Genomic DNA, 22,566 nt, shown 5'->3' with positions numbered 1-22,566 from the left:
GTTTAATCAGGTACACATGCTTTCTGTACCTTGGTTGTTTGGATGCAACGAGATTATACCTGCGTATGCGAGGTTTATTTCTGAACCAATTTTAGTTCTGCTTCTTGTACACGTACTCCAATTAATTCCGCTGCCATGGTTTTAGTGGCTGTTAACCACTGTATCTTCTAGATTCGACGCATTCTCGTCTTATGTGACAACTCCTCCATGTTTTAGCCTGCTTGAAGCATCATGGTTCCAGTTGTAGTCTCTATTCTTATTTCCGTGGGGATTTTAGTGTTTACTGGCCACCAAATCTTATTCTCAAAGCATTTGCTAAGCCAAATCAAACTATGTAACAGTGTCTCCTTCTATATTAGAATAATATGACATATGAAAATAGTACTGATAATAGATTTGTCATGAAAATATAGTTCAATTTGTATAAAGCTTTGCAAAGAAATGGTATTTAAAAGTATTAATCAAATACGTTTATTGGAGACTGCGTTGATGTCTGAAATGTCACTAGGTTAAAAAGAACGGAAATGGTTCATATACTACGGTTATATAGGACACAAAAGTTTGATCTGCAGGGGTAGACAGCCCGCAGATATTCAGCATGTTCGCTTGTTGGTTTTAGCTAGAGTTTATCAGCCAGTCAACAGTGTTTTTCTCTCACAATAAACCAGCATCAACCGGACTTATCAGTTCAGAAACCAACTAGCGAACAGGCCGATTCTACTTAAGATAGAAGGTGATCCCCATGCCCATCTCCAGCGGTCACCCCAAAAGCTCCTAAACTTTTATTATTCTTTTAAATAGCTTAATCAAACTTAGAGAGGTTTAACTTCAAATAAAACAAAGTAAATATAATTTAGATTGGAGGGAGTGTACCACACTAAAACATCTTACTAGCAAGTATGGAGGATAACTACTTATTGAGTTTAAGGCATTTGCTTACGTCCAAGCACTTGCCTCAGAAATTACACACAGGTTGCATTCACTCAGTAATCAAATCTCAGAAATTCCACTTAATATCGGCACAGAAAATGGAGATGAGATTCTCATTCACGATAACAGAAAAGCAGGTTATCACAAAATAGTTTGATAGAGGAGTTTCCTCAGGCTCCATATAACTTAGATAAGTTCCAAACAGTACCACGGCATGACAAATTTTTACAACTGGTTTTGTCCTTGTTCTATGCAAAACCTATATAACACACTGATCTCGATAATAATAATCACACGTACCAGATAGATAGAACGAACAAGCAGAACTGATGTTTATCCCTACTAAGTTTTTACTTGTCTCATGAGGTATATGTACTTCTTTACTGATGGGAATGTCAAAAGCATGCATCTTCCAACGTGCTCACAGCAGACTGGCCTGGAGCTGACCATCCCTTATCTGCGCTGCGATGTCTCTGACAGCACCTGGTCCATGAGGGATGAAGACCGACGAGGACTTGGATGAGGCCCCAATCTCCTTCATGGTGTCGAAGTACTGGGTCACCAGAACCATGTCCATGACATCCTTTGAAGAGGTCCCGGGAACATTCTCAGAGAAAGCAAGAACACTCTCTCTCAGCCCATCCACTATAGCCTGGCGCTGTCTTGCGATACCCAGACCAGCCAAGTACTTGGATTCTGCATCACCTTCAGCTCTCTTGATCTGCAGTATCTTCTCTGCCTCAGCTTTCTCAGTGGCAGCCAACCTCAGCCTAGCAGCTGTTTCATTAATCGACAGGAACAGTTCAGAAATACTGGAACAGAGATACATCATACTCAATGTTTCGTGAAGATAATGCCGTACAACCTATCTTCCAAAATGTACTTAAGTTAAGCAGATGGGACGTTACTTAAATTGCTTTCTTCAAAAAGAAAGTTACTTAATATGTACTCGGTGAGAACATCAGTATAAACAAGTTTGTTCATCACCAACAAACAAATTAAACTAAGTGCAGATGATTTCAGAAAACAAAACAATTACCTTCTAAATATCGTGATAAGATTAACCGGTATAAGAAAACCAGAATTATGGGAGATGATTTTGGTGTCCATGTTTATTTCATGATCAATGAACATAATATTGATTGATGGGAATACTATTGCACTTGACAACATTAGGTGACATCTTGATGATAAGTCTCAAGAAGCTGAGCCATTCTTTCCATGCCACTGAGGCACAAAATACATCCCATTTTCCCTTTTCCAGATGATTGCACAAATATCAAGTTGTAAAATTGAACAGGTGGTTCTTACAAAGAAATCAACATGCAGTTGATGTTTCAACTATGAACAAGAAATATGTGGAACTTGCCTGCATTGATCTCATTCATGGCTCTCTTCACATGCTCATCGGGCTCAATATCAACAATCAGAGTCTGCACAATCTCATATCCATACATAGACATTGCCTATACAGTGAAGAAAAGGGTTAGCCAAAAAAACCAAAACTTCCATGCTCTAGAAGACCAACAAATGATGAACACAGACCTTTTCAAGTTCATCTTCTACAGCTTTGGCGATTTCATTCTTCTGCTCAAAGGCATCATCCAAGTTCATCTTTGGAACACTTGCCCTGATGACTGACATGAGCAAAGTTCTATTAGTATTGAATGGGAGAAGTGAGGATGAAAAGAAATAGAACCAACAATATTCAGGTGACTCCTAAAGTACTACTACTACTGCATGAGTTATATAATGCGACAAGGAAAAATAAGGATACTGAATAAATCCATGTATGTGGTGGAGTAATGAATTTTGCAATTATGAACAAGTAGCAGCCTTACCATCAAAGACATATGACTGGATTTGCTCCCTGGTGTTACTAAGCCTGTAAAATGCATCAGATGCCTTTTCGGCAAGGGCACGATATTGCACAGATGCCACAACGTTGACGAAGACATTATCCTGCAGATTATTCAGAACATGGTATCCAGCATCAGCATGACTAAAGCAGAAAAACAACAATAACATGAAAAAAAACTGAATAGAATGCAAGCTATACAGATACCATTTTTACCCAGTCATGGTAATTTTAACAAATTATAGAGAAAAAAATAGATTTCTGGGGTACCTTTGTCTTTGTTTCGCAGCGGACATCAAGCTGCTGCACACGGAGTGACAGATACCCAGCAATTTGCTTCCCTATGCACCATGGCAAGAAGTGACATCCAGGCTCTAGGATTTCGTCAAATTTCCCAAAAGATTCCTTGATGGCTACTGTGGATTGATCCACTTGAATCAAGCCAAGTGCTTGACCCATGTCTTATCTACAAAGGAACAGTAAATTCTAGTCAGGTCATATGCTAAAGAACAAATGCTAGCATCTCCACATATTTGCACAATCTTGACTTAGGCTCACAGCTGATGTGACTTCTCCAATTAATCTCACAGGATTATCATACAAACAGGTGGCATACTTATCAATAATAGGTAGCATCCATGGAATAAAATAATCAATAAATAAAATAATCAATAAATGAGTGAAGATAAAATGTATACTGGATAGCATGGATTGGCTAACTTGTCCGTGCTACAGACTGGACCAATTGCAACATAGAACACAGTATCACAAACAATCATGCTCAAAAACACATGTCAATATGTAACAAGAACTCATCAACAACATCTGGTGGATAAGATGACCATGTCCTTAAGGCTCCGTTTGGGAGAGCTCCGCTCCCTGAGTCTTCAGCTCTGCTCCTTGATTCTCCAATGGAGTGATTCCACTGGATTCCTAGGAGGGAGCAGGGTGGGGATTAGCAGAGTTCTCTGCTGATCCCCACCAAAATATAACAGAGAGCTGGGGAGAATCCGAGGAAGCAGGTTTTTTTGGCTCCTTCGCTTGTATACAAAATGGAGGAGTGATTCACTTGGATTCCCTAAGGAAGCTGGGTTGTTTTTTTGCGTTTGGCAGCCGGGGAGTGATTCTCTTCGAGAATCTGCTCCATGGTTTGGGAGCCGGGGAGTGATTCTCTTCGAGAATCTGCTCCATGGAGCGCTCCCAAATGGCCCCTAAATCTACTGAATTCTCGACATCACCATGGTACAGCCCATAGAATCACACTTTTCTAAAAATCAATTCCACAAAATAGTTAGCCACCAAAAGAACAATAACAAACTAGCACAGCCAGTTGCAGTATGAACTATATAGAGAGATAAAAAAGATGAACATGTACCTACAAGCGTGGTCAACAAGCTTAGTGAGCAGAGGCAAGGTTTATCAGGTTCGGGGCTTTCTTGGTGTTATTGGAGTAGAGGCACAGTACATATATAGTCGATTTGTAAAGACAAGTGGACACGCAAGAGAACGTGGGAGGTCGATAAATCATACACAGGGCCAGCGAAAGCCAAGAAATCCAATGCTGGAAACTGACCGCAGTACAACCAACGAAAACAGCAAGATGCAGCTAATCTGGCCCCCGAAGACAATTAAACATCCGTGTATTCTACGCAGGTCGAAATTTCCCAACGGTGCCCAGCCATCAATCAAGCAATTAATAAGCAGCACGAAAGAAATTGTGTTCACAACTAAATCAGAAAAGAATATATAAAAAAATGTGTGCTTGACTTGAACACCTGGAAATTTCAATGAGATTGGCCAGGACAAGCAACGCACGCCAGATTTGTTCGTTCACATCGACGAGGCCACGAGGCCACCATGGAGATACCAAGGGTTGGTTCCAAGCCGTGGCCCACGGTACACAGAATAAGCCTAACATTTAGTTGGCGCAGGACAAGCGCTGCGGTCGAAACCGAGGAAGCAACATACCAGCCCCGAGTCGTCGCGAATGTAGAGAACAATCTTAGGGGAGGGGGAGAAATCCCCAAGAAAGCAAGCACGAAAAAGGGAAGAAATCTTTCCCCCGCATTAACGCTAGGGGGACGAGGGCGGCGGCGCACAGTTACCTTCCTCCGGAGGGGATCCAGGCGCAGACTAGCAGAGTATTGAGAAGAGAAGGGTTTGCTCTCGTCCTGCCGCCGCGCTGCTCCGTCGATTGGGTTGTCCGAGGCCCTCGATCGCCGGTATTTATGGCGGAATTGCTGCGCGTCTGGGAGGGAGGGCGACCGGAGGAGGATTTGCTAGAGATGGCAAGGGAATCGAGGCGGGACCCGTGGGCTGCCGCCTGCCGGATGTCCTGCTCTAGTGCTCGGTGCCTTCGGATCCCAATCGCTCTCCGCGCTGGAACCAGGTCCAGACGACCAGACGCAAAAAAATATCGCTTTCTTTAATTTCGTTTCGTTTATTTGGATTGGAAAATGGAAATCCTGATGAATATCCTTTCCCTCTTTTTCGTTTCTTTCGTCTACTTGAGACAGTGATGGCGTTTGACCTTGTTTTTGTCTCGGCAAAAGTTGCTGGTTTGAATCGGACGGTGCTAGTGATGAAAACGGATTGGATACGGACGGATATCATCGATATTACATTTGTTTTTATATTTCTGTTCGGATTTGGATTCAAATACGGATAGTGTCAACTATGTCGGATATGATACGATTGTATATCGACATCATAAATATGCGATTTGAGTATTCGGATACGGATACGGATACGGCATCGGATGTTGGATATCCGGACTCGGATACGGACAGATCTCAACCCTTCTAAACGGATTCGGTTTCGAATACGGTCGGAAAATATCCATACCGTTTTCATTCCTAGTGCTAAGTCGTGGAGAGAGGTTTCATATCTTGCATACCCTGAAATTAAATTAAATTAAAATCTTATTAGTGCTCCATAACTCAAATTTAGGTCTCCTTCCGTAACCTAGTGACTCAATTATAACATATAGACCATATTTGGTAGAACTTTACTGGCCCACTTTACTTCTCTCTATCTCACTACCACTTGGGTCCACAGTCAAGGGCATAATAAAAAAATGCAAAAAAACATGGGCTTTTGCTTCTTCCTCTGGCAGGAGCCCACACCCGTGGCCTGGCGTGGCAAAGGGGCAGGGGCAGGGGCAGGCGTGCGGCTGGCCAAGGGGCGGCGCGACGGCCAGTCGAGGGCGGGCAAGGTGCATGGCTGCGAGCGACGGGGATGAACCGTTTTTCTGTGTAATTAGTGACATGGTGAGTAATCTTTTTTAACTCCACCAAACTTGAGTTGATGAAACACCCCTTGAGGAGCACCAAATCTATGAAAAAGTGAATCTAAATCTAGTTTTTCATGGATTTGAAGCTTGTAGAGCCCTGCCAAACGAGTCCACATGATCTCTAAGTCCAAAGAGTCTAAGACAAAGATCCAAATATGTGTACAAAAACTAGGTAGTATTTCGTCTATAAAAAAACTGCACATCTTATTTTTTAAAAGTTAAACTATTTTGAGTTTAATTAAATTTATAAAATATTATCAACATTTATATTTTTACTATGTTTATTATAAAAATATCATATAATTAATCCAATAATACTTATTAATATTTTATATATAATGTCGGTGCGAAAAGTAACCAACAAGTAAATATTTATAGTTTTGCCATGCATTGCGATCGGATATGGCCTAGCACTCAATGACACAGGATTTATACTGATTCAGACAACGTGCCCTACGTCTAGTTTCAGTCGATCGGTGACTTTATTCCTGAGCCCAGGTGCTTAAAGTTTGCTGTGGGGTTACAAACGAGTACGAATGAAAAGGGGTGTTAAAGGCCCGATCGGACTCTGAACCGAAGGGCTGAGAATAACGGGTGCTCTAACATGCGCTAAGTATTAGAGCATATGCGTTGTGTAGCTTTAGAGTTCTAGAGCTATTGAGCTATTCGAGTCCTCAGGTCGTCGAGTCCTCAAATCGTCTAGCTTCTCTTTTCAGGGGAGAGCCAGAGTCAGAATAGCCGACCTCTTTTCTTTCGAGAGCTGAGAGAACGTCCTTAGAGAGAAGAGAGTGCATCCCCTTTATAGTTGAAGGGGATGGCCTTACAAGTCACGGAAAGAGGGAATGGATACATGTGCTACCTAGTCCTGTTGCCCACGCTGTCGGGTACGAGACGGTCATCGGCGCCCATAATACTGTTTATGTCAGACGCATGTGGCAGGCTCTACCGTGTTCGCCTGGTACGGCAAACGTCGGCGCCTACAAAACTATTTGTATTCTGACACGCCTAGAAGGTTGCATAGTGCCCATCTGGCGTGGCCTGATGGCACCGTCCTGAAGGTGCGCAGGGCATGTCAGGGTACGGTCCTTGGTATTACGGTTGACTTAAATGCCTTACCTTATCTAGTTTGCCTGATCCCTAGGCCCTCACCGAGTGGGTGTCCCCGGTCGGTCATTCCCAGTTGGCCTCGACCGTGTAGGTCGAGGAAGAATCATGAGCAGAGGTCCGACATATCCCCGGTCAGAAAAGGAGGTCGGAGTTGGATTGTGTCTCCATTTTGGCTAGGCCTTTCGGTCGGGGACCGGATCGTTGCCCTAGCCTATCATTATGTATTTGGGCTGGCCTGGGAGGCGCGCGTTGTCGCAACGCCGTCTGCTGGACCGAGTTTTTTGCAAGGAGGCGGTCCATTGGGAACCCCAGGTTTATGAACCCGATAGGAGCCCTCGAGCCCTTTTAGGACTTCTGTGAAGTCGTGAAGGGGCTGTTTATACTCGTCTCACGAGCGCGTCCGGTGGGTGTAAGATCGTGGGTCATCGTCGAACAAGACGGAGTGCCAACCCAAGCATCGAACGCGACCGAGGGGTTGGGCGAGGCGAAGCGCCAACCTAAGCATCGGGTGTGGCCGAGGGGTCGGGGTGAGGCAGAGCGCCAACCCAAGCGTCGGGCACGGCCGAGGGGTCGGGTGAGGCAGAGCGCCAACCCAAGCGTCGGGCACGGCCGAGGGGTCGGGCGAGGCAGAGCGCCAACCCAAGCATCGGGCGCGGCCGAGGGGTCAGGCGAGGAGGAGCACCAACCCATGCGTTGGGCGTGGCCGAGGGGTTGGGCGAGGTGGAGTGCCAACCCAAGTGTCGAGGCAGAGCGCCAACCCAAGTGTTGGGCGTGGGCGAGGGGTGGGGTGAGGTGAAGCGCCAACCTAAGCATCGGGTGTGGCCGAGGGGCCGGTCTAGTTTTGTGCGTAACCCCGTCCATGGTTTCCGCAACCGGAGGGGTTGAGCTAACGTCACTTGCCTCGATGGCTCGAGTGATGCACTCGGTGAGCTTAATAACAGATACGTTCGAGTGGAATCCAGGTTCGTCGTTCATAACGGGGTCAGCATAGCCCTCATGTGGCATTCCACTGCTCCTTAACCTGCCTCCTGGAAGATGCCCGAGCTGTTCCAAAGATCGACCTAGGTGGCCCGCTGGCCTCCCCTCGATGGAGATTCTGTGGGCATGGCTCGAGGTTAGGATCGAACGAGAAGGTCGAGATGACCCTGTCCACTTCGGAGCAGATCGGGCGAGGGCCACTGGGGCTCATCTGCATTTTCTCCCCTGGCTCTGTTTGATGCGAGGCAGCCTCGAGCCCTTTGCGGGCCAGCCTTCGAACCCCGGTCGATCATCGCTCATATCGAATGAGGCGACTACCGCTTCGTGACACAACGCGAAGCGTTGTGATGCAACAATTGCATATGCGATGCTTGGATGTATGGTATGAATGTATGAATGTATGCATGAGAATGGATGAATGAATGATCATGCACTAGAAAACAAAAAAGGGTTTTGATAAAGTTACCTCGATGGCTCAAGTGACGGGTTCGGGGAGCTCTTATCGGATATGTCCGAATGGAATCTGGGCCCGTCGTTCGTGACGGAGTTGGCATAGCCCGCATGGAGCATCCCACTGCTCCTTACCTGTCTCTAAGCAGCCGCTCAAGCTGTCCGATTGACTCAGGTGACCCGTTGGTCTCTCCTCGATGGAGATTCCATTGGTGGGCCCTTCCAAACCCTGCCTGGGAAGGCGAAGAGTCATTTACGTGCGGTTGCGCCTTGTTTCATGCGCCCGAGTTGCGGTAGTGGTGGGCCCTACCCAGGTCACATCCCGTTTAACTAGGCGACATTTCACCGGGCAGGGCGTGTCCCATCAGCCAGGGGCCACATCCTGCCGCACACCTTCCCTCATTAAATAGGTGGAAGGGAGAGGGTTTTCCTCCCATTCTTTCGCCTTTCTCCAACTGCTGCCTCTTCTCCTTCCTCTTTTCATCAAGCCCGTTCATGCGCCATGGCGGTTTCTAGGAGAGAGGAGGGTAAAGCGGGGGAGAGAAAAACTTACAGATTCGTCCGTAAATCCGAGGTGTGATGTCGAACTGGAGGCCTTCCACCGTGGATGAAGAGGTGTTGTCCGCCTTCGCAGAGAAGGGGTTGCTCCTGTCGAAGGAGGTGGCGCATTGGAGGGCTCCTGCATCGGGGGAGGTTGTTCCGCAACCCCGTGCCAATGAGGTCATAACCTTCCTTGCCTTCCATGAGCGTGGGCTCGGGTATCCCACGCACTGGTTCCTACGCGGGCTCCTCAATGAGTGGGATCTGGAGTTGCAATACCTCAACCCGACTGGGGTGCTGCACATCGCCAGTTTCATCATTGTCTGCGAGGCCTTCCTCGGGATGGAGCTGCACGTGGACCTCTTCCAGCGGATCTTCAGTGGATGAGCCCTATCTGAGGGGAAGCCACCTAGAATCATGCCGGTTGGGGGATTTGCTTTGCAGAAGAAGCCAAAGTCGTCGGCCCCCTACCCTGCGTACTCCTCCTGTGACTCCAATCAGGGGTGGCACGGTGAGTGGTTCTACATCAGGAACCCGGCAGAGACGCCATTCCCAACATTTACTGAAAGAAGGCCAAAGAGGAGAGAGAGCTAGTCATGGGGTCCCATCGGTCAACAGAACAAATTGGAGGTTATCGAGATGAAGCTTCAGAGGCTTGTGTAGCATGGCCTCGACGGGTTGCGGGTTTTTCACACCTTCTTCTGTCATCGGGTCACCCTGTTGGCAGAGAGAAGGCGGCCGATGTGGGAGTACTCTGGCCCGATGGATCCCGACCGCGCATCATCGGTGGAGTTGCCAAAGGACGAATTCTAGAGTCGACTCGATCGGTTGCTGCAATTGAGGGACAAAGACTCCCTCGAAGGGACCCCAGACCTCTTCACGCCACGAAGTTGTCCAATCTGGTATGCCCCCTTTTCCCATGACCTTTTCCTCCTTGTTTTTTATGTTGTGATTGATTTTGAGTTGCTTGTTTTGAAGGGACTCGTGGGCTATAAATCCCAACCGCATCTTCTGAGGGGGGCGGAGGGTGCAGCTAGGCAAGCTGCCCAGAGGGAGGCAACGCTTGCCAAGAAGAAGAAGAAAGCCGAGGACCCGAAAGAGGTTCGAAAAGGAGAAGGAAATCAGCCGGTGGGTCTGGGGGGGTGAGAGCCAGAGCGATGTGGAGGCAGAGCTCGAGTCGGAGGATCCGTCGGAGATGGGTGGCGACCTGAGTGCCTCCGAGGACGAAGGAGACAGGGGCGCTGTTGTGACCTCAGTGGAGCACCGAGAGCCTTCGACCGCATCCGTCGATGGCGGGCATGATACGGAGACGTGCGGTGACGTTCCTAAGTCAAGGAAGCGTGGCGCGAGCGAAGACACTGCCATCAAACGAGAGGCAAAGCGGGCACGATCGCCGCGCCCTTCGGAGGCGTCGTCGGCTTCGCACCCTCCTGCTCCGAGTGTGGTGGAGCATGCCGGTCAGTCGGGGGGACATGATCGTTCCCCTACATCATCGGGGTCGGCGCGCGTGCACGACCCCCAATGGAGAGACGCTCCGTTAGTTACTTCGGTGGTTTCACCACAAGCCGACAGTCGCAGCCGTTCACGAGCCGGTCCCAATCGGCCGGGTCGGCTCCTCCCTTGGCCGATATGAGGGGGCACGGGTCGCGACCTGCGAGCGGTCCTCGTTCGGTCGGCTTATCGTCAGTCAGTTGGGGCTTTAGGACTCTGCTGCTTTCATCTAGGTATGCATTCATGATCCCTCCTGTTCTTATAGTTGAGCTTTTGAGTATGACTAACCCGCGCTTGTTTGATAGCAGTTAGGGGCTGGTGGGACTAGGAATCTCCCCACCTCCCATGCGAGAAGAGTGGAGACCCAGCCTACAGCAAGTCTCGACGAGCGGTGAAGGAAGCAGGCTAGCGACGGCGCGACCTTCCCTGCCAGGGGTTGCATCTTCCCGGCCGATCGCTAGTACGGCGGCAGGGGCAGCGGTGATGGTGGCTGAAAGGATCAAGATGCCCAAGAGGGGGGTGAATTGGGCTAAATCTAAATTTTCTTGCAATAATCAAATCCTACGATTAGCCCAATTAACCCCTTGTGCCTAGAAAAGTGTTTCTATTGATCTAACGCACAACGGACTTGCAACCTATGTTCCAAACTTACTCTAGTATGGCAATTCTATTAATGTAAAAACAAGTATTGAATTGCTCAAAGTAAATGCTCAAAGTAAATGGAGAGAGAGGAACGCGGCGATGTTTTACCGAGGTATCAGAGAGTCGCCACTCCCCACTAGTCCTCGTTGGAGCACCCGCGCAAGGGTGTAACTCCCCCTTGATCTGCGCAAGGATCAAGTGCTCTCTACGGGTTGATTCTTCGATACTCCATCGCAGCGAATCACCCAAAGCCGCTCACAACTTGAGTTGGGTCACCCACAAGCATCGCCAGGTGATCACCAAGCTCCCAATCACCACCAAGCCGTCTAGGTGATGGCGATCACCAAGAGTAACAAGCACGAACTCTCACTTGACCACGTGAAGCCTAATGAGAAGATGGATGCACACTTGGCTACTCTTGATTCACTAATGAGGCTACTCTCTTGGATTCTCAAATCTCAATCACCTCACTAGGACCTTGCTCTTCTTGCCACTCACAAATGTGTTTCTCAGCTGTTGGAATGAGCAAAAGTGACTCCACACACGAGTGGAGCTTCTATTTATAAGGTAGCCTGAAAAACGAACCGTTATGAGCTTTTGTGGGGTGACCGGACGCTCCGGTCGTGTTGACCGGATGCTCTGGTCAGTTCAACCCATATTCCAGTGAAAATGTGTTGACCGGACGCTGGCAGGGTCCGATCACCACTGACCAGACGCGTCCGATCGCATTAAACCCTTACTGGAACCTTACTGTACTCGACCGGACGCTGAACCCCCAGGGTCCGGTCAGTACTGACCGGATACGTCCGGTCACAGATTCCCTTCTCTAGAACATTACTGGAGTTGACCGGACGCTGCCTCTCATCGTTTGGTCACTTGACCTCTCTAGCGTCCGGTCGCACCGAATGCAGTCTGTTGATCAAATGAACTAACCGGACCCTGCGGCCAGTGTCCGGTCGCACCGGAGCCAGCGTCAGGTCAGCATTTGACCCTCCATTCACTTCTAACTCTCGATCATATGTGAATGACGTTTGCTCTAATGGATCTTAGGCATTCGTAGGAGCTACCTAGAGCTAGTTTTAATAAGTGTGCACCACACCTAACTCACTAGACTCACCTAGGTCAAGCTACCTGTCCATACCCCCCTTAATAGTACGGCTAAAGGAAAAACAAAGTCCTAAACTACTCTAAGTGTCTCTCCAACTCCAATCGACACTTAGAACTAGTCATCCTTAACCTTGTCATCCATCCTTTGAAAACCGAAATGATTTCCATCGTAGGGGCATGACCACCTCGATTGCCTAATCGATCTCCATTACCATAACCTAACTTAATTGCCTCTGCAAAACACACGTTAGTCATAGTAATCTTGTATTGTCATTAATCACCGAAACCCAACTAGGGGCCTAGATGCTTTCAATCTCCCCCTTTTTGGTGATTGATGACAATACCACCTTGAGTATGTGAAAGAGTGAGGTTTTTGACGGGCTTGGTTCATATAAGCTTTTGTCGATAAGAACAAAAGTGTTAGTCAAGCTTATATGACCCAAGCCAACACAATGTACTCAAAGGATATGAATTAAGCAAGAGTACAAGTAACAAAGCTCATTTGCATCGGAGTATAAACGCGGAAGCAAAGGCAAATGAGCATAACACAAGTGATATGACATATAAATAATGTAAAGTAGAGAGCACACATGTCATATATCACAATCACGTAGATATCACTATCGCATAGATATAATAATATGCATGAAAGTAACACACGAATGCATAATAGTAATAGTGTATCACACAAATAAGACTCCAAATGTATATAATAAACTAATACTAGATAACTAGCTCCCCCTAAATGTCATGCATAATAGTAACAGTGTATCACACAAATAAGACTCCAAATGTATATAATAAGCTAATACTAGATAACTAGCTCCCCCTAAATGTCGCTCCCCCTGAGTCTACATACTCAAACCCTCTCCCCTTTTGGCGTCAAACACCAAAATCTAAGGGTCGGTCGGCCGGGCTGCAGCGAACGAGCCGGGTGCTGAGGTACGAGGGGCAAGCTGGAACTAGGCGCCATCATCATCTGACCCGGAGCTCTGTATAGACTGACCCTCTATGGTAGGAAGTATCGCTAAAGCGGTCTAGGTCTGAGCTGGGGCAGATGCTGCCTATGATGCTGCTAGGACGTCTATCGTAGGATCTGACAAGGCGACAGACGAAGGGAGCCTCTAAGTAGTCACGGCGATAGGGGCTGCTGTAGAAGGACCGGCGGTATGCATATGTGCTGGTGTAGGCATGCCGGTCAACTCGTTGAAGGATGCCCCAAGACTCCTGGAGACTGACGTGTCAGGCACAAATAGCGAGGAAGACTAATCCGGTGAGAAGCCCGTATGATATGGAGTGAACTACGGGGCTACCACTTGTGAGGACAACCACTGGGACACCTAAACTATGGGTGAAGCAAATGGAGCTGGAGGCTGTCCCTGACTCTGATGCCCACTGGGCTGTACTACTGGAGTCGTCGTAGTGGTGGCAGGCTAAGCAAGCTGGGGCGAAGGCTGTGGGGCCCCAAGTGCTGTTACTATATGCTGCATAAATCTCATAAGCTGCTGCTGCATGAGTAACTGCTGATGATGCATCTGCTGTTGCTACTGCTGGAGGATCTGCTGCTGCCGCTAGAACTCGTCCTGATAAGCCTGAAACTGTGTGAAGTTGGCAGCGGTCTCCTATGCCTGTCGTGCCTGATCCTGCTGCATCCGCTCAAGAATGGCAATCAAAGCGGGGTCTGTCTACGGTGCAGGTGGAGCTGAGCTGAAACTACCGGCCTCTGCATCATGTCTCGGTGGAGGCTGAAAGCATCTAGGCCCCTAGTTGGATTTCGGTGATTAATGAAAATACAAGATTACTGTGACTAACGTGTGTTTTGCAGAGGCAATAAAGTTAGGTCATGGTAATGGAGATCGATTTGGCAATTGAGGTTGTCATGCCCCTACGATGGAAATCGTTTCGGTTTTCAAAGGATGGACGCCAAGGTTAAGGATAACTAGTTCTAAGTGTCAATTGAAGTTGGAGAGACACTTAGAGTAGTTTAGGACTTTGTTTTTCCTTTGGCCATACTATGAAGGGGGGTATGAACGGGTAGCTTGACCTAGTTGAGTCTAGTAAGTTAGGTGTGGTGCACACTTGTTAAAACTAGCTCTAGGTAGCTCCTATGAATGCCTAAGATCCTTTGGAGCAAACTTCATTCACATATGATCGAGAGTTGGAAGTGAATGGAGGGTCAAATACTGACCGGACACTGGCTCCGGAGCGACCGGACGCTGGCCGCAGGGTCCGGTCAGTTCATTTGACTGAGGAGAACAAGTCTGGAGTGATCGGACACTGGAAGGTCAATGTGACCGGACGCTGAGGGCCAACGTCCGGTCGACTCCAGTAAGGGTCCAGACTTGAGAAAGTGTGACCGGACGCGTCCGGTCAGTAGTGACCGGACCCTGAGTATCCAGCGTCCGGTCGATTACAGTAAGCATCCAAGAGCGACCGGACGCGTCCGGTCAGTACTGACCGGACCCTGAGAGCGTCCAATCATCACGTGAAAACTGTTGCGTGGGTTGAACTGACCGGAGCGTCCGGTCAAAACGATCGGAGCGTCCGGTCACCCAGCAGAAGCTCATAACGGTTCGTTTTTCAGGCTACCTTATAAATAGAAGCTCCACTCGTGAGTGGAGTCACTTTTGCTCATTCCAACAGCTGAGAAACACGTTTGTGAGTGCCAAGAAGAGCAAGGTCCTAGTGAAGTGTTTGTGATTTGAGAATCCAAGAGTGAAACCTCATTAGTGAATCAAGAGTAGACAAGTGTGCATCCATCTTCTCATTAGGCTTCGCGTGGTCAAGTGAGAGTTCGTGCTTGTTACTCTTGGTGATCGCCATCACCTAGACGGCTTGGTGGTGATTGGGAGCTTGGTGATCACCCGGCGGAGCTTGTGGGTGACACAACTCAAGTTGTGAGCGGTTTTGGGTGATTCGCCGCGACGGAGTGTCGAAGAATCAACCCGTAGAGAGCACTTGATCCTTGCGCGGATCAAGGGGGACCTACACCCTTGCGCGGGTGCTCCAACGAGGACTAGTGGAGAGTGGCGACTCTCCGATACCTCGGCAAAACATCGCCGCGTTCCTCTCTCCATTTACTTTGAGCATTTACTTTAAGTATTTACTTTGAGCAATTCAATACTTGTCTTTACATTCATAGAATTGCTATGCTAGAGTAAGTTTGGAACATAGGTTGCAAGTCTTTTGTGCGTTGATTTGATAGAAACACTTTTCTAGGCATAAGGGGTTAATTGGGCTATCCGTAGGATTTGATTATTGCAAGAAAATTTAGAATTAGCCCAATTCACCCCCCCTCTTGGGCATCTTGATCCTTTCAATTGGTATCAGAGCCTCGTACTCATGTTTTTAAGCGTAACCGCTTAGAGCAAGATGTCTTACGGGGATGGACCTCCTCCTATCTTCGAGGGGGATGATTTTCCATATTGGAAAATTCGCATGGTGGCTTACCTAGAAGCTCTAGATGTTGGAATTCTTAGAGCCGCCTCTCAAGGGTTCTCAACACCTAAGAATGCCGCACAACTTCAAGGCGATGAAGTAAACTATGAAAAATGGAATGCAAAGGCTCGCAACACCATCTTTAGAGGCCTTTGCAAAGATGTGTTCAATCGTGTAAGGAACCACAAAGACGCCCATGCACTATGGTCGGGCGTTTATGTGCTCCATGAGGGAACCAAGAGTGAGCATGAGGAATGCTATCATCTTGTGATTAAAAAGCTAAACTCTTTTGAGATGCTTCCCAAAGAAAGTGCTAATGAAATGTATTCTCGTTTAAATGTTCTTGTAGAGGAAGTCAATGGGCTTGGACTTACTCAAATGTCACCATCCGATGTTGTGAGAAAGATCTTGAGTGTTCTCCCCATTGACAAATATGGGCACATTGTGACCGTGCTACATCAAGGTGATCTTTCCGCCGCTACACCGACACAAATATTGGGAAAGATCAATGCTCATGAGATGTACATGCACATCACGCCACAAGATGGCTCATCCTCTATAAAGAAGAAAGAGAAGGACTTAGCATTCAAAGCTAGCCAAGATAAGGGCAAGGCAAGACTTGAGTATGAGAGCTCAAGTGATAAAGATGATGAAGAAAGTCTTGCTCTCATGGTGAAGAAGACCGCCAAGATGCTAAAGAAGCTAAACAAGAGTGGCATCAAGTTTGACGGCAAGAAGAAGTTCTTCACTAGCTCAAGAAGAAAGCCAATCTCCGAGATGGATTGCTACAATTGTGGCGAACTTGGCCACCTAGCTCATCAATGCACAAAGCCCAAGAAATACAAGTTCAAGAACAAGGGCAAGAAAGATGATTCAAGTGATAAAGATGAAAAGAAAAAGAACAAGCCATACAAAAAGAGAGATGGCAAAAAGAGAGACTTCTACAAGAAGAAGAGTGGCAAGGCCTATATTGTCGGTGATTGGCTCATGAACATTGATTCATCAAGTGGATCATCCGATGATGAGAGTGACAATGGAAGGTGGCCGCCATTGCTATTGATCTTGCATCCTTACCGCCACCATCGCCATCATCCTCTACACACCTATGCCTTATGGCCAAGGGTGAACGCAAGGTAACTAAGAGTGATGATAGTAGTGATGATGAGCAAGCTAGTGATGATGATAGTGATAGCGATGATGATTCACCCACATATGATGATCTTATCAAAATATTAAGAAAATACACTAAGATCATTAGAAAGAGTAGAGCTACAAATGAAAAACTTAATGCTAAAAATGATTCACTCTTAGTTAAGTGTGATACATTGGAAAAGGCTAATGATGAGCTCAAAGAAACAAATGACTCTATATCATCCAAACTCAAGGAGCTCAAATCTTCTAAGAAAGAGCTTAAAGATAAACATGATAAACTTGAGTGGGTGCACAATGAGCTTATCATTAGTCACAACAAGCTAAAAGATGAATATACAACTCTAAAGATCAATTATGATACCCTTGTTATTGCACAAGAATTCTTACCAAATAAGCCACATGTTGCTACTAACCATGTTGTTAAGATTGATATAGCTACCTCATGTGATGATTTAATTGATGAGAGCATTGAGCATGGATCTAGTAGCAAAGGCAAGCAAGTGGTTGAGTGCAATGACTATGATGAGTATGTCAAGCTCAAGAGTGACCATGAGAAGCTCATGAAAGATCTTGAAGAGATGAAAAGTCACAACACCATTGTGCTAGAAACTCTTGATCATGACAAAGAGTTGATCCTTGAGAATGAGAAGCTCAAAGAAGAAAACAAGAAACTCAAGGAAGAGAAGAATAATGATATTCTCAAGGAAGAGAACAAGAAGCTCAAGATGGAGAAAGAGCATCTCAAGGTGGGATTGAGCAAGTTTGCTAGAGGCAAGCATCTCCAAAGTGAGCTACTCATGAATACCGTCATGAAGATGGATAGAAGTGGCACTGGATATATGGCAAGTGTAGAGAAGAAGAAGGCTCAAGCTCAACACCAACAATCAAAGCCAAAGCTAAAGCCAAAGAGATGTTTTGAGTGTGGACAAGGCCACTTTGCTCATGAGTGTCAAACTCCACCACCACAACCCTTGCCCAAGCATGCTAGACCATTTGCTTTCAATGCTCACTACATGCTTAGAAAAGATTCTAGTGGAAAGATGAAAGCCATGTTCTTAGGACTCCCCAATAAGAGTAGGCCTAAGAAGATTTGGGTGGCTAAGTCACTTGTTGAGAAGGTGAAGGGCCCTCAACAAGTTTGGATCCCTAAAGCTTGAATCTCTTGTGTATAGGTGAACTACAAGACCGGTGGAAGTCATTGGGTTATTGATAGTGGTTGCACTCAACATATGACCGGTGATCCTTGTATGTTCACCTCACTAGATGAAGAGGTAGATGGACAAGAGAAAATAATATTTGGAGATAATTTAAAGGGCAAGGTTAAAGGATTGGGCAAAGTGGTAATATCAAATGATCATTCCATCTCCAATGTGCTCTATGTTGCCTCATTGAGTTTCAACTTGCTATCCGTTGGGCAATTGTGTGATCTTAGTTTCCAATGCTTATTCACCGAGAAGGAGGTTGTTGTATCCAAAGTAGATGACAAACAAGTGATATTCAATGGATTTAGATACAACAACTTATATCTAGTTGACTTCACCTCCGAAGATGCAAACTTAAAGACTTGCCTATTCACCAAAACAATACTTGGGTGGCTATGGCATAGAAGACTTGCTCATGTTGGGATGAGCTCACTCAAGAAGCTTATGAAGAATGATTTGGTGAGAGGGTTGAAGGATGTGAAGTTTGAGAAGGACAAGCTTTGTAGTGCATGTCAAGCCGGCAAGCAAGTTGCAAACACTCATCCAACCAAAGCTTTCATGTCAACCACAAGAGTGCTAGAACTCCTACACATGGATTTATTTGGACCAACAACATATAAGAGTTTGGGAGGAAATCTCTATTGTCTTGTGATTGTGGATGACTATTCAAGGTATACATGGGTGTTCTTCCTTCATGACAAATCCGAAGTTGCATCTTGTTTCAAGAAGTTTGCCAAGAGAGCTCAAAATGAATTTGAAGTGAAGCTCAAGAAGATAAGAAGTGACAATGGCAAAGAGTTTGACAACACAAATATTGAATCCTATTATGATGAAGTTGGAATCAAACATGAAGTCTCCGCAACCTATACTCCTCAACAAAATGGTGTAGTTGAGAGGAAGAATCGGACTTTGATCACCCTTGCAAGGACAATGCTAGATGAGTACAACACCCCCGAAGCTCTATGGGCGGAAGCAATCAACACCGCATGTTATGCATCCAACCGCCTATTTCTTCAAAAGTTCCTTGTCAAGACACCGTATGAGTTGCTCAATGGGAAGAAGCCGGACATCTCCTTCTTTAGGGTGTTTGGTTGCAAGTGCTACATCTACAAGAAGCGGTAACACCTAGGGAAGTTTCAAAGACGTTGTGATATAGGTTTTCTTGTTGGTTACTCATTGAAGCCCAAAGCATATAGAGTATTTAATCATGCCACCGGCTTGGTTGAAGAAACATATGATGTGGAATTTGATGAATCTAACGGCTCCCAAGGAGCACATGAGAATCTTGATGATGTAGGTGATGAACCATTGAGGGAGGCTATGAAGAATATTCCGGTGGGAGACATCAAGCCAAAAGATGATGAAGATGATGTACAAGTCATTAACCAACCTTCTTCATCAAATGTACCACAAGATGGTGAAAAAGATGGGAGAGTGGAAAATGAAGATACTCATATCTCTCATGAGCAAATGGTGGTACAAGCACAAGATGTTGATGCTCCATAACCTCCTCCTCAAGTGGTCAATAGAAGAAACACACCTCTCCTACAAGATCATCCATAAGATCTCATCATAGGGAGTCCATCAAATGGTGTGATGACTCGATCTCAAAAACTTACTTCATTTATTGCTCATTCACTCTTTTGTCTCTTGCTATGAGCCTACCAAGGTAGAAGAAGCTCTTAAAGAATCCGGATTGGATCAATGCCATGCATGAAGAGTTGAACAACTTCACTCGCAATGAAGTTTGGACTCTTGAAGAGCGACCAAAAGGTGCAAGAGTCATTGGAACGAAGTGGGTGTTCCGCAACAAGCAAGATGATCAAGGTGTTGTTGTGAGGAACAAGGCAAGACTAGTTGCAAAGGGGTTCTCTCAAGTTGAAGGTTTGGATTTTGGAGAGACCTTTGCACCGGTTGCAAGATTAGAAGCCATCCGTATCCTTCTTGCATATGCATCACATTATGAAATGAAACTATATCAAATGGATGTGAAAAGTGCTTTTTTAAATGGCTTTATAAATGAACTAGTCTATGTTGATCAACCTCTCGGGTTTGAAGACCCTAGATATCCTAATCATGTTTATAGGTTGTCCAAGGCACTATATGGGCTTAAGCAAGCCCCAAGAGCTTGGTATGAGCGCCTTCGGGACTTCCTCATTGAGAAGGGCTTCACCATTGGGAAGGTCGACACCACACTATTCACCAAGAAGCTTGATGGGCATATCTTCATTTGTCAAGTATATGTTGATGATATCATCTTTGGATCATCAAATGAAGACTCATGCAAAGAATTTGGTGAATTGATGTCGAAGGAGTTCGAGATGTCAATGATTGGTGAGCTTACATTCTTTCTTGGTTTTCAAGTCAAGCAAATGAAAGAAGGCATCTTCATCTCTCAAGAGAAATACACAAAAGATCTTCTCAAGAGATTCAAGATGGATGAATGTAAGCCAATCAAGACACCAATGCCTACAAATGGACATCTTGACCTAGATGAGGGAGGTAACCCGGTTGATCAAACTCTCTACCGTTCTATGATTGGTAGCTTGTTATATTTAACCGCATCTAGGCCCTGACATCATGTTCAGTGTGTGTATGTGTGCTAGATTTCAAGCTAGTTCTAAGGAAACACATTTAATTGCCGTAAAAAGAATCCTTAGGTATCTTAAGCACACACCAAGCATTGGTCTTTGGTATCCCAAAGGAGCTTTATTTGAATTAATTGGCTATTCCGATTCAGGATTATGCCGGATGCAAAGTTGATAGAAAGAGCACATCCGGAGGGTGCCATTTGCTTGGTAGATCACTTGTGTCTTGGTCCTCCAAGAAACAAAATAGTGTGGCTTTGTCCACCGCTGAAGCGGAATACATTGTCGCGGGTGCTTATTGTGCACAAATATTACACATGAAACAAACTTTGCTAGACTATGGAGTAGTTCTAGAGAAAGTACCTCTTTTGTACGACAATGAAAGTGCGGTCAAACTTGCAAATAATCCAGTTCAACACTCTCGCACCAAGCATATAGATATCCGCCATCACTTTCTAAGAGATCATGTGGCTAAAAATGATATATCACTAGAAGGTGTAAGATCCGAAGATCAATTAGCGGATATCTTCACTAAACCGCTAGATGAGGCTATATTTTGTAGATTGCGGAATGAGCTCAATGTACTTGATTTTAGTAACTTCACTAAAAATTGAGCGTGTGTTGTCCCTTGCATTCATTGTAATATACAACATGTTTAATTTGTGGCAATGCATATAGGGCTTGTCTAACATGGTTAAGATAACCGCCCAAAAGCGTGTGAAGAAGCTTAACCTTGGATCAAACTTGACAAGCAACTAGATTTACTTATAAGTAGTGCATATGCATGAATGTTGTTTTGTCGTTTTGTTCCATTTGCCCTCTTGTTGCCTATTTTCTTAAAAAGAATTATAGCCTAAGGCAAAATATTTTGAAAAATATGAGGGTTTGAGAGAGGTCACTCACATCAGTCCCAATTGGTGTTTATTTGGATCTTATTCAAGTTGGGACTTGATTAGGAATAGGCAGCATGAAGGAAGTTTGAAGATTTGCTGGAAAAGGTGCACCAGACGCTGCACCGGACGCTGCTGTCCAGCGTCCGGTCAGTTCACAGGAGGTGAACTGCTGGTGAAGGAGTGACTAGACGCTGTGTCTGTGCGTCCGGTCAGGAAGGGTTCAGCGTCCGGTCGATCGAAGGAAGGACAAGTTGTACTGACCGAACCCTGCCTGCGTCCGGTCATGGCCCACCGGACGCGTCCGGTCCCGATTCCAGAGGATTTGGACCTCTCTGGAATCGACCGGACGCTGGGTGGTAGCGTCCGGTCGCTACCACCGGAGCGTCCGGTCAGTGGATCTCGTGCGGCTTCAGGACTCCTTTCTCCGATTCCTTTTCTATCGCGTGTGGGGAACTATTTAACCGCAAGCCGTACCCTTGTTCGCCCTCATCCCGCCGTGCCCTAGCCCGAGCCACCGCCAAGTCGCGCCGCCTTAGCCCCGCCAACTCGCCGCCTCAGCCTAGCCCGCGCCTCCTTTGCCTATGCTCGCCCGGCCCCCTCGTCAGCCACGCGCCACCGTGACCCTGCGCCGGCCACCTCGCGCCCACGCCACCATGCTCTAGCCTCGCCGCGCCACTGCGCCCGAGCCTTCCCGCAGCGCCACCACGCCAGCACAACTCGCAGCGTCGCCGTGCCTCCCCGCGTGCCACCGTGCGACCGGCCCTCTCTTCACCGTGAAGTGTCGTGTGCCCTAGCCCCATCTCCTCTCGGTAAGGCTAGCCCCTTGTTTCAATTTCAAATTGCGTAGATCAATTTGCAATCCTATGCACCGATTTCACACATACTAGGGCCACTAGTT

The 22,566-nt window shown here is 46.5% G+C and overlaps 1 protein-coding gene across 2 annotated transcripts; it reads right to left on the bottom strand.

Annotated features, from left to right (window-relative positions):
- Positions 1-1,068: 1,068 nt before the first annotated feature.
- LOC136477243 (hypersensitive-induced response protein 1) lies at positions 1,069-5,146 on the bottom strand. 2 transcript variants are annotated; one of them, XM_066475351.1, is made up of 6 exons: positions 4,894-5,146; positions 3,059-3,254; positions 2,772-2,892; positions 2,476-2,567; positions 2,300-2,396; positions 1,069-1,707 (listed from the first exon to the last, which is right to left on the bottom strand). In XM_066475351.1, the coding sequence occupies exons 2-6, from the start codon at positions 3,245-3,247 to the stop codon at positions 1,352-1,354; spliced, it is 855 nt and encodes a 284-aa protein (XP_066331448.1). In that variant the 5' UTR covers positions 3,248-3,254; positions 4,894-5,146; the 3' UTR covers positions 1,069-1,351. The 2 variants fall into 2 exon arrangements, with proteins under 2 accessions (XP_066331448.1, XP_066331450.1); XM_066475353.1 differs by lacking the exon at positions 4,894-5,146 and adding an exon at positions 4,164-4,376.
- Between the last annotated feature and the right edge of the window lie 17,420 nt (positions 5,147-22,566).

This window comes from Miscanthus floridulus, chromosome 8 (genome assembly GCF_019320115.1).
Source record: "Miscanthus floridulus cultivar M001 chromosome 8, ASM1932011v1, whole genome shotgun sequence".
NCBI classification, from domain to species: domain Eukaryota; kingdom Viridiplantae; phylum Streptophyta; class Magnoliopsida; order Poales; family Poaceae; genus Miscanthus; species Miscanthus floridulus.
Note: the sequence above shows the minus strand (reverse complement) of the source record. Positions and strands in the feature narration are given on the sequence as shown.

Excerpts from the sequence above, each read along its gene's own strand:
- LOC136477243 (XM_066475351.1), bottom strand. The coding sequence starts at position 3,247 with ATGGGTCAAGCACTTGGCTTGATTCAAGTGGATCAATCCACAGTAGCC. Across the intron at positions 2,893-3,058 it reads GCTGCGAAACAAAGACAAAG|GATAATGTCTTCGTCAACGT; the intron begins GTACCCCAGAAA and ends AATAATCTGCAG. Across the intron at positions 2,568-2,771 it reads CCAGTCATATGTCTTTGATG|TCATCAGGGCAAGTGTTCCA; the intron begins GTAAGGCTGCTA and ends TGCTCATGTCAG.